Source organism: Panthera tigris, chromosome B4 (genome assembly GCF_018350195.1).
Source record: "Panthera tigris isolate Pti1 chromosome B4, P.tigris_Pti1_mat1.1, whole genome shotgun sequence".
Taxonomy (NCBI): Eukaryota; Metazoa; Chordata; class Mammalia; order Carnivora; family Felidae; genus Panthera; species Panthera tigris.
The window spans coordinates 118286935-118301676 of NC_056666.1; the positions used below are offsets into that span (position 1 = coordinate 118286935).

Genomic DNA, 14742 nt, shown 5'->3' on the forward strand with positions numbered 1-14742 from the left:
CCCGTGGCTTAGCCACGCCCCCGCCATGGGGTGGGGCGGAGGACGCATCCTTAGGCGCGCGCGGCCACTAGCAGCAGCTGGAGCGCGCGCGGAGGCGTACTGTCCTGGGCGCTCGGAGTGTTATTTATTTGCGTGCGCGGGCGCGCGCTGTCCGGGCTGGGCGGGCGGAGCGGGCTTTGACTGCTCCGCGGTTCTGAGGCGAGGAGGGGGAGTTACCAAGTGGACGCTGATGCTGTATTTCTGGCCTGAAGGGGCGAGGGAGCGGAAGGTGAGGAGTCTCGGCCATCAGCGACCCTCGAGGACTTGAAGCCGCGGCGGCGTCCGTAGGGACGCCAGGCTCCGCTGAAGGGAAAGAGCGACTGCCCGAGTGGCCCTCCTCCCTTTGTGTCTGGGGTGGGGTCCACCCAGAGGGCGGCCCTCGGACCCGGGTTCACCTCGGCGCCCCGGGCCTGTGTGGTCGGCCTGCGGGGGTGACATCTACCTTTCCGCCAGTCAGAGGTCCCCGGGGATGGGGGGGGTCGAAATTCATTCAGGCGCCCCGGGCTACGGAGGCTCTGGTAGGCACCTGTGAGGCCCGGACTTGCCCCGGGGCTGTGCGCCGCGCCCTACATTCCTTTTAGGAAGCCCCCATTGCTTCCCTCCCCAGACCGCCACCCCCACCTTGACTTCCCAGTCTGTCCCCGCAGGGCTGCTCTTTCCAGTAAGACCATGGTGCACAGGTTTGGGTAAGTTTGTGCCTCGCTTTTCTGCCCGAGCTGGGTTCTTTGGAGGTTCAGTAGCCGATTTCAGGGACGCAGAATTCTGGGACAAGGAATAATTAGTAACTAACCATCCTGCTCCTGTACCAGGAAGAGAGATTACTGAGAGAGGAAGTAGCCAACTATTACTGGTTTCCTGGATGAAATTGCCCTTTACTTTCTTTCTGTTTAACATCTTTGAAGAGTTTGTTTTTACATTTTGATGCGGTTACAAAAGTGGGACACTGAATTTTTTCAGAATATTATGATTTGTGCAGAGTTTAAAAACGTGTTTAAAATTTACATAATGGGGATGGGTAAAGTTGGAAATTAGTTTCAGGTTGTCAATTTGCTTAGCAATTCGAAATAACCTAAAAAATTAAAAATTAAGGGACGTTTTATGTTCAAAAATTTTTTAAAGTTTATTTATCTTGAGAGAGAGAGAACACAGGGGAGGGGCAGAGAGCGAGAGAGAGAGGGAGAGAGAGAATCCCAGGCAGGTTCTGCATTGTCTGTGTGGAGTTGGATGAGGGCTCGAACTAACAGATAGAGAGATCATGACCTGAGGTAAAACTAAGAGTTGGAGGCTTTAACCAGTTAAGCCACCCAGGCCCCAGAGGGGACATTTATGTTTAAATTGAGATCATAAAATGTTATTAATGTTTAAAAAATATCATAGCTTTATTCCAATCATAACTTTCTATTCAGTTTCATGCTAATACTGGACATTAGCATGCTGGACATGAGATGTCAAGGTGAACCTTGCCAAGTATAGGCACATGCTCTATTTCCCTATGTTGCAAGTGCCACAGTTGTGACTTTAAAAGTATATAGTCATTGTTGACACTTAATGATTATCCCTCCTCTCTGTGCACCCCAAATGATTTGTACTTACCTGTATTTTTGCACTTAGGACATCACATTCTAATTATCTCTTTAAGGGGCGCCTGGGTGGCTCAGTCGGTTGAGCGACCGACTTGGGCTCAGGTCATGATCTCGCATTCCATGAGTTGGAGCCCCGTGTCAGGCTCTGTGCTGACAGCTCAGAGCCTGGAGCCTGCTTCGGATTCTCTGTCTCCCTCTCTCTGCCCCTCCCCACTCGTGCTCTGTCTCAGAAATAAATAAACATTAAAAACATAAAAAATAAAAAAAAAACTTCTGTGAGTCTTTTAATTATCTCTTTAAATTTTTCTCTCCCACTAGATTGTGAATTCCTTCAGGGATATGATTTAATCTCTGTAGACTTCAGGGCTTGGCACATAGGGGCTCAAATGTTTACTGAATCCATAAATTAATATATTTAGACACTCACTGTATTACATTGGATAGAGTTCTGTTAATGTTTTAAAAACTTGCGAACATTCTGATCTGGATTTTATACCCATGGAAAAATTTGTGTTGTATTTGAAATAAAGTTGGTAGGAACTTAGAATATTATACTGTAAAGAATATTCTTTTTTTGTGTCCTCTTAATCCAAGGAATGACACCAAAGCATATTTTCTGTTGCTTTGTCATACTTAGCACAGCCAAAACATCAGTGGAGTAAGCATGTGAGAAATATGTTTTAGATGAAGATCTAGAGCTGACACTCACCTTGAGTGAGAACTAATGCTCAATACCAACAATGCTGTGGTTAGTCTTAATGTTTAATACAAGTTTCTAAACATTAGGATTTTAGTATGATCACTGTTTATAAAAATCATAAATTTTTTTTTAACTCTTTTTTTAAATGTTTTATTTTTATTTTTGAGACAGTGCAAGCAGGGGAAGGGCAGAGAGGGAGACAGAATCTGAAGCAGATTTCAGGCTCTGAACTTTCAGCACAGAGCCTGACATGGGTCTCAAACCCATGAACTGCAAGACCATGACCTGAGCCACGCAGGCACCTTTTAAGAAGTTTTTTAAATTGTAAAAATGATAATGTGTATTGAAAAAATTAAGACTATATAGAAAAGTACAAAAAAGAAAAAGGGGAAATGCACCAAATCTTGCTACTTGGAAGTAACCCAAAATGTTTTTCGTTGAATAGACTTCCTAACATCTCCCAATATGTTTATATGATACCAACATATTTTGTGCTGTTTTGGGGATCATGTTTCTCATTTTTTAAATCAGTTTGTGGTGAACATCTTTACATGTCAGTGCGTGAAGATGTGTCTTGTTTTTTGTTTTTAAATGTTTATTTATTTTGAGACAAAGAGCAGGGGAGGGGCAGAGAGAGAGGGAGACAGAGAATCCCAAGCAGCATCTGTGTTGTCAATGTGGAGCCGGTGGCTGGGCTTGAACTCACAAGCTGTGAGATCATGACCTGAGCTGAAATCAAGAGTCCGATTCTTAACCAACTCAGCTGCCCAGGTACTCCATAGAGATGTGTTTTGTTTTAAATGGTTGTATAATATTCCACTTTACATACATACTCTAATTTTTTAAATCCATACTTGGTGGGCATTTAGGTTGTTTTCATTTTTTTGGTGTGTCTATTAAAATGTTTATTTATTTTGAGAGAAAGGGAGAGTACGAGTTGGGGAGTGGTAGAGAGAAAGGGAGACGGAGAATCCCAAGTAGGCTTCTTGCTGTCAGCACAGAACCTGACACAGAGCTCGATCTCACAAACTGTGAGATCGTGACCTGAGTGGAAATCAAGGATTTAGACGTCTAACCAGCTGAGTCACCCAGGTGCCCCTCATCTTTTTTGTTTTTAATTTTGTTTTGTTTTCATGTTTTTTTCTTACCCAAACATTCTCTCTTAACTTTTTTTTTTAAGTAGGCTCCACACCCAATTTGTGGCTTGAACTCACAGCTCTGTTAACTCTTTTTTGTGTTTTGTTTTGTTTTGTTTTATATCTTTGCATACGTATGTAAATGTCTCCTTAAGGTAAATTTCTGGAAGTGAGATTTTTGGGTTAGAGACAATACTCACCTTAAATGCTTTTATATCTTATTGCCTTCCAGAAAAGTTATATCTATTTTGTACTCTCCTCAAGTGGTGCATATGAAAACTCATTTTTTCACACCTTTGAAAGCGTTGGGTTTTGTCCAGTTTTAAAAATCTTTGCCAAAAAAAAAATCTTTTATTTCTTGATTACCAGTAATGTTGCACATCTTTTCATATCTTTATTGACCTGACAAAAATTTTGATGTTTTGTCCATAGCTGATGGTTGACAGCTTAGAGAAAAATTTGAGAGAGGATGGATGCAAAAGCTCGAAACTGTTTGCTTCAACATAGAGAAGCCCTGGAAAAGGACATTAAAACGTCCTACATCATGGATTGTATGATTAATGATGGAGTTTTAACAGTATCAGAGGAGGAAAAAGTAAAAAATGAGGTAAAGCCCTCTGAAGCAGTCTTTGCTATAAAGTTTTTTTTTCTTTCCAATTTTTATTTAAAATGTTTGATATAATTATTTGATGACTTTAAAAAGTTTTCTTAAATTTATTTCAGAACTTGCACTGGTCTCCACTAATTTATGTTGCAAACATACTCTTTGTAGTATACTAAACTACTTATTTTTTTTAGCCCACTCAGCAGCAACGAGCAGCTCTCCTAATTAAAATGATACTTAAAAAAGATAATGATTCCTACATATCATTCTACAATGCTCTAATACATGAAGGGTATAAAGATCTTGCTGGCCTTCTTCATGCTGGCATTCCTGTCATCTCTTCTTCGAATGGTGGCAAAGATTCAGTTGGTGGAATAACTTCATATGGTTTGTATTCATTATATCTTATATCACATTGCTATGACAGTGCTACATTGCTGCAGTTTTATCGTATTTTAAATGGAGTCTGTTGAAGAGACTGGTTCACTGAAAATGCATGTGAAAAAATTATAGTTAGGTTTTCCAATTTAAATATATTTACTTGTACCTATGTTAACTCACATTTTCCTCTTGCCCAGGGAGCTGTCTACTGCTGAGGGAACAATACACATTTTTAGGGATTAAAAAGACAATTTTTAGGCTTTTATTTAAGCTCTTCTCCAGTTCTGTGTTTATTGAGCTCATGCATAGGAAAGAATAAGAATCTTTAGAAATCTATGTTCTTGAAAGGAACTCCATATTCCTTTACACCATCCTTTCCAGTCTTTAATATGAGAAAAAGAGATTGGAGAGTTAAGGAGGAATAGGGTGTATAAGGGCAGATGCAGATGGAGCTTTCCATTATCTGTAGTCATCTTGAAAGGCCTATGTTTTTTTTTTTTGTTATGTTCTGAGAAATCAGAGCATTGAGGTTAGTATGCTAGCCACATCTTCTCTTGGAAGTTCTGAGGTTAAAGCCCCAGCCTTGCTTTCTTTGGCTTTTATGGTATGACCTGAGTAACCATTTCAAAGTTCTGTTCATTCATACTTGTTTTGTTTTGGATTTCAGTAAGGACAGTCCTGTGTGAAGGTGGAGTGCCACAGAGACCGGTGGTCTTTGTTACTAGGAAGAAACTGGTGAACTCAATTCAGCAGAACCTCTTCAAACTAAATGGTGAACCAGGATGGGTCATCATATACGGAATGGCAGGTTGTGGGAAGTCTGTTTTAGCTGCAGAAACTGTTCGAGATCATTCTTTCTTAGATGGTAAGTTTGATTACCATGTGTTGCTGGCTAAGGAAGCATGGTATTAGTTTCCTGTTGCTGCTGTAGCAAATTACCAGAACTTTGGTGGCATAAAACAACACAAATTTATTATTGTACAGTTCTGGAAGTGAGAAGTCTAAAGTAGTTCTTACTGGGCTAAAGTCATGGTGTCAGCAGGGCTGAGTTTCTTTTGGAGGCTCTAGGGAAAATCCTTTCCCTTGCATTTTCCAGCTTCTAGAGGTGGCCTGGACTCATGGTTCCTTCTTCCATTTTCAAAGCTGGTGGTACATAGCATCTTCAGATCTTTTTCTCTCTTTATGATCTTTGCTTCTGTCACTGCCTCTCTTTCTCTGACTCTCACCTTTTTGCCTCCCTCTTCTAGGGGCCCTTGGATGATCCAGAATAATATCATCCCCAAATCCTTAATTTAATTGCATCTGCAAAGTCCTTTTTTGGCATTTAAGGTACTATGATTACAAGTTCTGTAGGTTAGGATGTGAACATCTTGGAGAAGCTGTTATTCTCCAATTCCAGGCCAATATTCTCCAATAGCCAGACAAAGAGGCTTGGCTAACCAGTCTAATAAATTCATTATTAGATGGCACTTATTATTACTGGATTGAATCTAGTTCCCTTGTATCTTAATAATTGAGGGGATTGTAGAGTTGAAAAAGGATTTTGAAAGGTTGTCTACTTTATATCCCTGTCTTTTAAGCAGTATTGGACTTACACGTTCCTGTCAGTTGAGTGCTATAGAGAAGGAGAGTTTTGGAAACTCATTTCCATTAATGATTCTCCTAGTGGTGATTCTCCCATGTATTTGGCATCCTATATTAAACTATTAATTCCATTTCTGTAATTACTTCCATCAGTGGTCTATCTTTAAAAATCTTTAGGGGCGCCTGGCTGGCTTAGTCAGTAGAGCATGGAACTCTAGATCTCAGGGTTGGGAGTTTGAACGCTATATTGGATTTTCGATATAGAGATTACTTAAAAAATCTTGAGGGGAAAAAAAAATCCTGGCTTCTCTTAAGAAAAAAATTTTTAGTAACTTGTCTACCTTATATGTAATCCCCAAGAAAAAGAAAAAAATGGGAATTGACTATGGCAACCAATGGGTTTTTGCAGATAGGCCTTTTTTTTAATTTACTTTTTTTTTTATTTTTAAAAATGTTATTTATTTTTGAGAGAGAGAGGTAGAGAGAGAGGGAGACAGAGGATCTGAAGCAGGTTCCATGCTGAAAGCAAGAGAGCCTCATGTGGGGCTTGAATTCACAAACCGTGAGATCATGACCTGAGCTGATGTCAGATGCTTAACTGACTGAGCCACCAGGCACCCCTAGGTTTTTTTTTTTTTTTTTTTTTTTTTTTTTTTTTTTTTTAAGAAATCACTACACTCTGTAGGGCTTGAACTCACAACCTTGAGATCAAGAGTCCCATGGGGCACCTGGGTGACTCAGTCAATTGGGCGTCCAACTTTGGCTCAGGTCATGATCTCACTGGTCACAAGTTTGGGCCCTGCATCAGGCTCTGTGCTGACAGCTCAGTGACTGGGGCCTGCTTTGGATTCTGTGTCTCCCTCTCTGCCCTCCCCCACTCGCACTCTGTCTCTCTCAAAAATAAAATAAATACAAGAGTCCCATGCTCGACTCACTGAGCCAGCTAGGCGCCCCTGTGGATAGGCTTTATAGATTCATTTGACATCTAGTGACTGACTTCTTGCTTCAGGTATTCATGTATTCAGCAAATGTTTGAGAGCCTACTATGGAGCTTGGCAAAAAGGAAGGTCTAGTCTGTGCATCTAAGAAATTTATTCACAGTCAAGTAGGGGAGACAGACACGTAAACAAATTATATGTGACAAACAGAGCAGTAGAAACAAGTATGTGGTACAAAGTTAGAACAAACGAAGGAAGTATTATCTCTCTGGGGGAAGAGGATGAACAGGACAGGCTCCTCTAATGACATGACATTTTAGCTGGAGTTTGGAGGAATAATAGAAGTTTGCTAGGTAGACTAGGTAGGGTTGGGAGAGCAGTGAAGGTATTGAATAGACTGGGGAAGGACATACTGTACAGAAGAGTGTTTAGGACATGTCGCAGGTGTACTGCTGACCTTAATGAATGTGGTGGGTTCTCAAGGTATTCATAGACAGCTCCATCAGTCTTTGGTTGCCTTCATTCATTAGTGACTTCAAGTGGAATTTAAAGATGGTTCTTGACTTCTAGTTGTTAATAACTTTTTTGTTTATAATACATAATAAGCAGTTAAAAGAGTTTATGATGAGATGACAAAATTAATGATGGAATAAATAGTAAGCCTTTAAGAGATTTAGAAAGATGAAGGCTAGGGCACATCTGTTGTACTCACCCTGCTTTGGTGTATACTTCACAGCCCTTGTCAATAGTATTGATCTTCTTTTGTTAGAAAAATGCCCAATTCCTTGGTTTTTCCCTGTTGTCATTAGAGAGAAGTTTGTGGGATTCAGTTCCATCCAAGTCTTATGGCTAAGGTTTTATTTGAATACTTATTTATTCATTCGCTCACTCTACTGCAAAGTTGATCACTAAGGGTATTTCAGAGTAAAACTTGGTTTAAGTTCTTTTAGTGTGAAGAAATGCATTTTCCTTACAATATTATGATGAATTTCCTTTTAAAAACATATTTATAGCTTACTAATTTAAAGGTTAGAAGTATGCCGCTCAACTCAGTTTAAATCACTCTAGATTACTGAAGTGAATTTTCAATTTTAGGGGTTAAAATTGACCAATAACTTATGGAATTAATTACCCAGGAATCAGATGGTATAAATAGTGGTCTGAGAGTTTTAACCACCTTGTTTTGAGAAAATGTCAAAGATACTGGCAATAGTCCAGTTTATAATGTAGTTAATATCTTTCATATACTTTTTTGAGATTTCATGTTCATATATAGAGGATTGAATTAATCATTGTTTAGTTCACACCTGTTTTCATATTGGGTCTGTGTAAGACTTAGCTTTTTCTTTTCTTTATTTTCTTTTTCTTTCTTTTTTTTTTGGTACAAGACTTAGCTTTTAGCTACTATGTTTGTTTTCTTTTAAAAATTTCCCATTCTCGATAAAGAAATTGTGGTTTATATACACAATGGAGTACTATGTGGCAATGAGAAAGAATGAAATATGGCCCTTTGTAGTACTGTGGATGGAACTGGAGAGTGTGATGCTAAGTGAAATAAGCCATACAGAGAAATACAGATACCATATGTGTTCACTCTTAGGTGGATCCTGAGAAACTTAACAGAAACCCATGGGGGAGGGGAAGGAAAAAAAAAATAAGGTTAGAGTGGGAGAGAGCCAAAGCATAAGAGACTCTTAAAAACTGAGAACAAACTGAGGGTTGGTGGGGGGGTGGGAGGGAGGGAAGGGTAGGTGATGGGCATTGAAGAGGGCATCTTTTGGGATGAGCACTGGGTGTTGTATGGAAACCAGTTTGACAATAAATTTCATATATTAAAAAAAAAAATTCCCATTCTCACTTTCCATCCATTCCTTTAATACACACTTTTCCATTGTGTCTCCTCTTCTGTTTCATCTCCACAGTAATTCTTTAAGACCAGCTGGGTGTTCTACAGTTTAACTCAATTCTGACACTATGTACCTGGAAATAGTGGCAGATCCCACAGGTTAAGGGCTTGATCTTGCAAGACTGCCCTCCTGCCATCCCTCCCATCCTTCAGATGCTAATCACAAGCCAGGTTGTTAGCTGTGCATCTGACCAAATGACTATAGATTGGACTTTCCCTCTTCTTGGATTTGATTAATTTGTTAGAGTGACTTTCAATATATATATATTTTTAATGTTTATTTCTGAGAGAGAAAGGGAGGGAGGGGCAGAGAGAGAGGGTGACACAGATCTGAAGTAGGCTCCAGCTCTGAGCTGTCAGCACGGAGTCCCACGCGAGGCTCAAACCCATGAACCGTGAGATCATGACCTGAGCTGAAGTTGGATGCTTAACCAACTGAGCCACCCAGGTGTCCCTAGTGTAGCTTCAAAGGAAAACGTTTTATGTACTAGATTACTTGTTTATTATAAAAGCATATAAAAGAGGAACCGCCAGATGGAAGAGATGCAGTAGGGGCAAGGTATGTGGGAAGGGGTGTTGAGCTTCCCTGACAACTCTAGTATACCACTCTGTCTACACCTTCATTGCACAGGCTGTCTATACCCCCCTTTTGGGAGGCTTCATTAAAATGAAGGTGATTAAATCATTGGCCATTAGTGATTGAGTTCAATTTCCAGCCTCTCTTCCCTCTCTAGAGGTCTGGAAGATCTGGGGCATGGGGCTGGAAGTTCCAACCCTCTATATGGTTGGTTCCCTGGCAGCAGTCCCCATTTTTCCATTATATTGAGCCTTTTCAAAAGTAATTTTATTAACAAACTCAGGTGTGGTTGAAAGTGTCTTATATGAATAATTTTCACTTTTATACCTCTGGCATTATTTCAGGAACTGGGAACAAAACTAAATATTATAAAAGGTGTCCCTATGGCTCTTATTTGGGAAATTACAAGGGTTTTACAGCTATGTGCCGGGAACAGTGATGAAGACCAAATATATTGATCACTGTATCACCTCCCCATAGGTGATCCTTCCAGTGTATTTAATGTATGTTCTTTGTAAGCATATTTGTAATGTATGTTTTCTTGTAAAACGTGTTGTTTGTAGGCAGGTATTTTAAATTTGTGTAAATGTTATAGCGTTAATTATTCTATTTCTTACCTCTCTTGACACTGTTTTTAAGATTTATCTTTGTTGCTGGGTATATATCTTATTTGTTACACCTGATTGCTATCCTACATGGGGTGCATCTAGCACATTTTATTGTTTATTCCCCTAGTTAATAGATACATAGATGGTCTCCAACTCTTTGCAGCCCCACCAAAGCTGGGCTGAACTTTTACAGAAGTGAGAATTTTTTGAGTGTATGTATCTAGGAACAGAATCACTAAATTACAGAAAATGGTGACATCAGATTTGATTGCCCTCCAATCTGTATGTTGCCATGAGTAGTGTATGAGGGATCCTATAATCTCACTTCCTTATTGACACTAGGTATCTAGATTTATAATTTTTTGCTAGGTCAGCAAGTATAATCTTTTAATTTGCATTTCTCTGATAACTTGAGTTTGACTATTTCTAAGGAAGCTTTTTAGCTTTTTGGGTTTCCTTTTTTTAATTTTGTTTGTATCATTTGTCTGTTTTTCCATTGAGATTTCTTTTTCTCTTTGCTCTCTAGGAGTTTCTTTTATATTCTAGATATTTGATGCTGTTGGTTTTAGATTATGTAAATGTCTTCTTTTTATTTGTCTGTATTAACTTTGCCCTGGATGTCTTTAACAGAAATCTTTAATTCTGATATAGTCAAATTAATGAATTTTTGTGTCTTCTAATTTGTGCTTCTTGAATTTTGCTTAAGTACTTCTAAAATGGTATTATTATTCAGATTTAGTTCATTAATGTTTTTGGAGTCTGCTTTAGTATATCCACTAATTCAAGAGTAGATACTTTACTGAAGATAAATTTTAGTCACTGGAGTTCATTTCCATTCTAAAATACAGGAATCTTGGATTTTTGCCATTTAATTGTAGTATGAAACCTTTTTTTTTTTCTTTTGTAAGTGTCGATAGCTGTAAGGTTTACAAACTTTATTAACACTGTGGTTCTGGGGGCACCTGGGTGGCTCAGTTGGCTAAGTGTCTGACTTTGGCTCAGGTCATGATCTCACAGTTCATGGGTTTGAGCCCCATGTCGGGCTCTGTGCTGACAGCTCAGAGTTGGGAGCCTGCTTTGGATTCTATGTCTCCCTCTCTGCCCCTCACCTGGTCATGCTTGCTCATGCTTGCTCATGCTCTCTCTCTGTCACAAAATAAACAAACATTAAAATTTAAAAAATACTGGTTCTTATAGAATTTTTGTTGTCTTAGGGTGGTGTTTAAAGAAATTATTATAAATAATAAAGAATATTAGATTCTTAACTATTTATGCCTATACATTTTTAGATAACCCAATTTCCTTTTTTTTTAAGTTCATTTTTATTTATTTTGGGAGAGCTTGAGTAGGGGAGGGAAAGAGAGAGAGAAGAGAGAGGAGAGAGAGAGGGAGAGGGAGAGAGAGGGAGAATGCAGGCCCCTGCACTGTCAGTACAGAGCTGACACGGGGCTTAAATTCACCAACTGTGAGATCATGACCTGAGCCAAAACCAAGAGTCAGTTGGTTAACTGACTGAACCACCCAAGGTGCCCCGAGTAACCCAGTTTCCTTTCGAATGTTCAACCCTTTATTTATTTTGGGTGTGGGTAGGAAAATAGGAGTTCACAGGTGTTTTTAAAAATTTTTTTTTAATGTTTATTTTTGAGAGAGAGGGAGAGGGAGGGGGACAAAGTGTGAGCTGGGAAGGGGCAGAGAGTGAGGGAGTCACAGAATCCAAAGCAGGCTTCAGGCTCTGAGCTGTCAGCACAGAGCCCAATGCAGGGCTTGAACTCACAAGCTGTGAGATCATGACCTGAGTTGACGTCGGACGCCCAACCGACTGAGCCACCCAGGTGCCCCCCCCCCTTTTTTTTTTAATGTTTATTTATTTATTTTGAGAGAGAGAGGTAGAGAGAGCATATGTGATAGAGCAAGGAACAGAGAGAGGGGGAGAGAGAGAATCCCAAGCAGACTCTGTGGTGCTTGAACTCACAAACTGTGAGATCATGACCTGAGCTGAAATCAAGAATCGGACGTTTAACCTACCGAGCTACCCAGGTGCCTGGAGGAGTTAACATGTTTATAAACCATTGATATCGCTGTGTATATATGCTGAGTTTTTAAAGCATGGAAGCTTTATCTGGAGGCTGTCTACTATTCGTTCTGTCCTTCCTAAGATTTCTTTGATGCTATTAGATTTTTAATTGCTACCATGACAAATCACATGTGAAAGTAGGATGGGGTTACTTTTCTCTGATTAAAGGCAGTGTTTTTGTGAATAAGTTCCCCTGAATGAATTACAGGTGTAAGCCTCATTCAAGGCTGACTTGCTCTCTCTTGTGCCCATAGTCAAGATGTTTACATTCTTTCTGAAATGTGGAATTAATACTGTTATACCGTGATGGTAGGAGATTTGCAGATGAGTTGGTCATCTGGTCTCTTTGTTTTTCTTTGTAAAGCTAACAGTGTTTTATTTTTTCTTGCATGTGTTTCTTTTTTTTTAAGCCTGCCTCTGCCTCTCTCTCTCTCTCTCTCTCTCTCTCTCTCTCTCTCTCTCTCTCTCTCTCTCTCTTTTTAATTAAACTCTGTACCCAGCATGGGGCTTGAACTCATGACCCTGAGATCAAGAGTCACATGTTCTACCGACTAAGCCAGCCAGGGGCCCCCTGGATATGTTTCTAATGCCCTAATGTTTTTGTTTTAAATTTAGGAGAGAAAGACTTTTTTTTTTTTTTGCTTTTGAACATATTATTGTGCCTTTATTTTTTAAAAACTTTGTTTTTAATTGAAGTATAGTTGACACAATGTTACATTAGGTTCAGGTATACAACATAGTGATTTGAGGACTCTACACATTATCACCCCAAGTATAGCTACCATCTGTCACCATACAGTGCTATTATAATACCATTCCCTGTATTCCCTATGCTGTACCTTTCATCTCCTTGACTTATTCATTCCATAACTGGAAGCCTGTACCTCCCACTCCCCTTCATCCATTTTGCCCAGTGTCTCCACTCCCCTCCCTTCTATGAGTTTGTTCTCTGTATTTATGGGTCTGTTTATGCTTTTTGTTTGTTTATTTTTTAGATTCTACATTTACGTGATATCATATGGTATTTGTCTTTAGGAGAGAAAGACCTTTGGTCTAGGTAATAGGTACTTAAATTTAAATCTGAGGAATTTATTAGCTAGTTACATCTGGACACTTTCCATTGTCTTTTACTCTGGGATGACTTTTTTTCCCCCTAAGTTCCTTTATTCTGAGAGAGAGAGAGAGAGAGGGGGAGAGTGTGCATGAACACAACGTGGGGGGGGAGGGGGTGCGGAGAGAGAGAGAGAGAGAGAGAGAGAGAGAGAGAGAATATGAATGAATCCCAAGTAGGCTCTGTGCTGACAGTGTGGACTTTGAGATCATGGCCTGAGCTGAAATAAAGAGTCGGCTGCTTAGCCAACTAAACCACTCAGGTGCCTCGATTTTTAAGAAATTTTAAATGGAATGCACACATTAAAAAAAAACAAAACATAAAACCTTAGGAGCAACAGGTAGTTTAAAATCTGTTTTAAATGTTACAAAAGTAGGGGTGCCTGGCTGGCTCAGTCAGTAGAGCATGTAATGCTTGATCTTGGGGTTGTAAGTTTGAGCCCCACATTGGGTGTAGAGATTACTTACAAATAAAATCTTTAAAAAAATTACAAAAGTAGTATTTTCATTTAAAAAAGAGTAAAAATTCTTTTCACTTGCTTTTTTTTCCTTTCTCCTAAATTCTAAATCCTTTAGCAGAGGTAATTGTGGTTAACAGTTTACAGTGAAGTTTTCCAAAACTTTTTTCCTGTACATTTACAAACCTGTGCACACACAGAATGCAGCTGTAACACTAAGGGAAACCTCAGGGATTTACTATTTCATAAATGTAGACTTATACTGAGGGAAGTCTAAGGGAGCTTGCAGAAGCTTTCACTGATAATCAAACCATGCTTCACAGCACTGTCTTTACCCTAGTTCCTTGCAGAATTCTCTATCTCCCGGTCATTTGTTATCTTTTAGATTCTCATGCGGTTACTAGTTAGTACATTGCCAATTCTGATCTAGGTTTCCTCCTCTCATTCCCAAGCTTTTCTGTCTTATCCCCTAGGTTTTCTCCTCTGTGATCAGGAAACTCCTCTATCTTACTCTATCTTATCAACCTGTTCTGAGAATGTTTATTTCCTTGCCTTATCTAAAATTGGGCATTCCCCCACTGCTTCCCCCCCCCCCCCCCCATTCCACATTCTCCATAGCTACCTTCCATGGTTTGGCAACTTTTTTCCCTTTACACCCTATATACTTAAGCACTAGGAAGTGTTTGATGTTGTCCTTGCTTTCTGTTGCCTCATCCAGACCATTAATACTCCCTTTTCCAGCTAAAGTCTTTGTCCTTTGAAGTTCATTTCTCTGATCCTTCCCAGTTATGATATTGTTCTCATTCATTGATGATTGGAGTTCTTAATTATAAATTTAAGCTCTTCTTCTGTTGACACTCTTAGTAAGATCAGTTGACATTTATATAGATGAGTCATCCAAAACCTTGGCCTCTCAGTTTCTTGATTTCTTTATCTGCAGTGACCGTTGTTTTTATTTTCCTTTAGCCATTTGCTTCTTTGATCACAGACTGGACCCTTGTCCTTGCTAATACCGGAAATTATACTACTTTTGAAATCTTAACG

At 39.5% G+C, this 14742-nt stretch overlaps 1 protein-coding gene across 9 annotated transcripts in view; it reads left to right on the plus strand.

The window, feature by feature from the left end:
• The first annotated feature begins 69 nt into the window (after positions 1-69).
• APAF1 (apoptotic peptidase activating factor 1) overlaps positions 70-14742 on the plus strand; it is an 88468-nt gene continuing 73795 nt past the window's right edge. For 3 of the 9 annotated variants that reach the window (XM_042992978.1, XM_042992977.1, XM_042992979.1), the window contains exons 1-4: positions 70-268; positions 3891-4065; positions 4257-4449; positions 5111-5308. In XM_042992978.1, the coding sequence (XP_042848912.1) occupies positions 3928-4065; positions 4257-4449; positions 5111-5308 (529 nt within the window). In that variant the 5' untranslated portion in view covers positions 70-268; positions 3891-3927. Of the gene's footprint in view, positions 269-288; positions 726-2610; positions 3094-3890; positions 4066-4256; positions 4450-5110; positions 5309-14742 lie in introns of those variants that run through there. The other 6 variants (XM_042992971.1, XM_042992975.1, XM_042992976.1 and 3 more) reach the window with 4 other exon arrangements.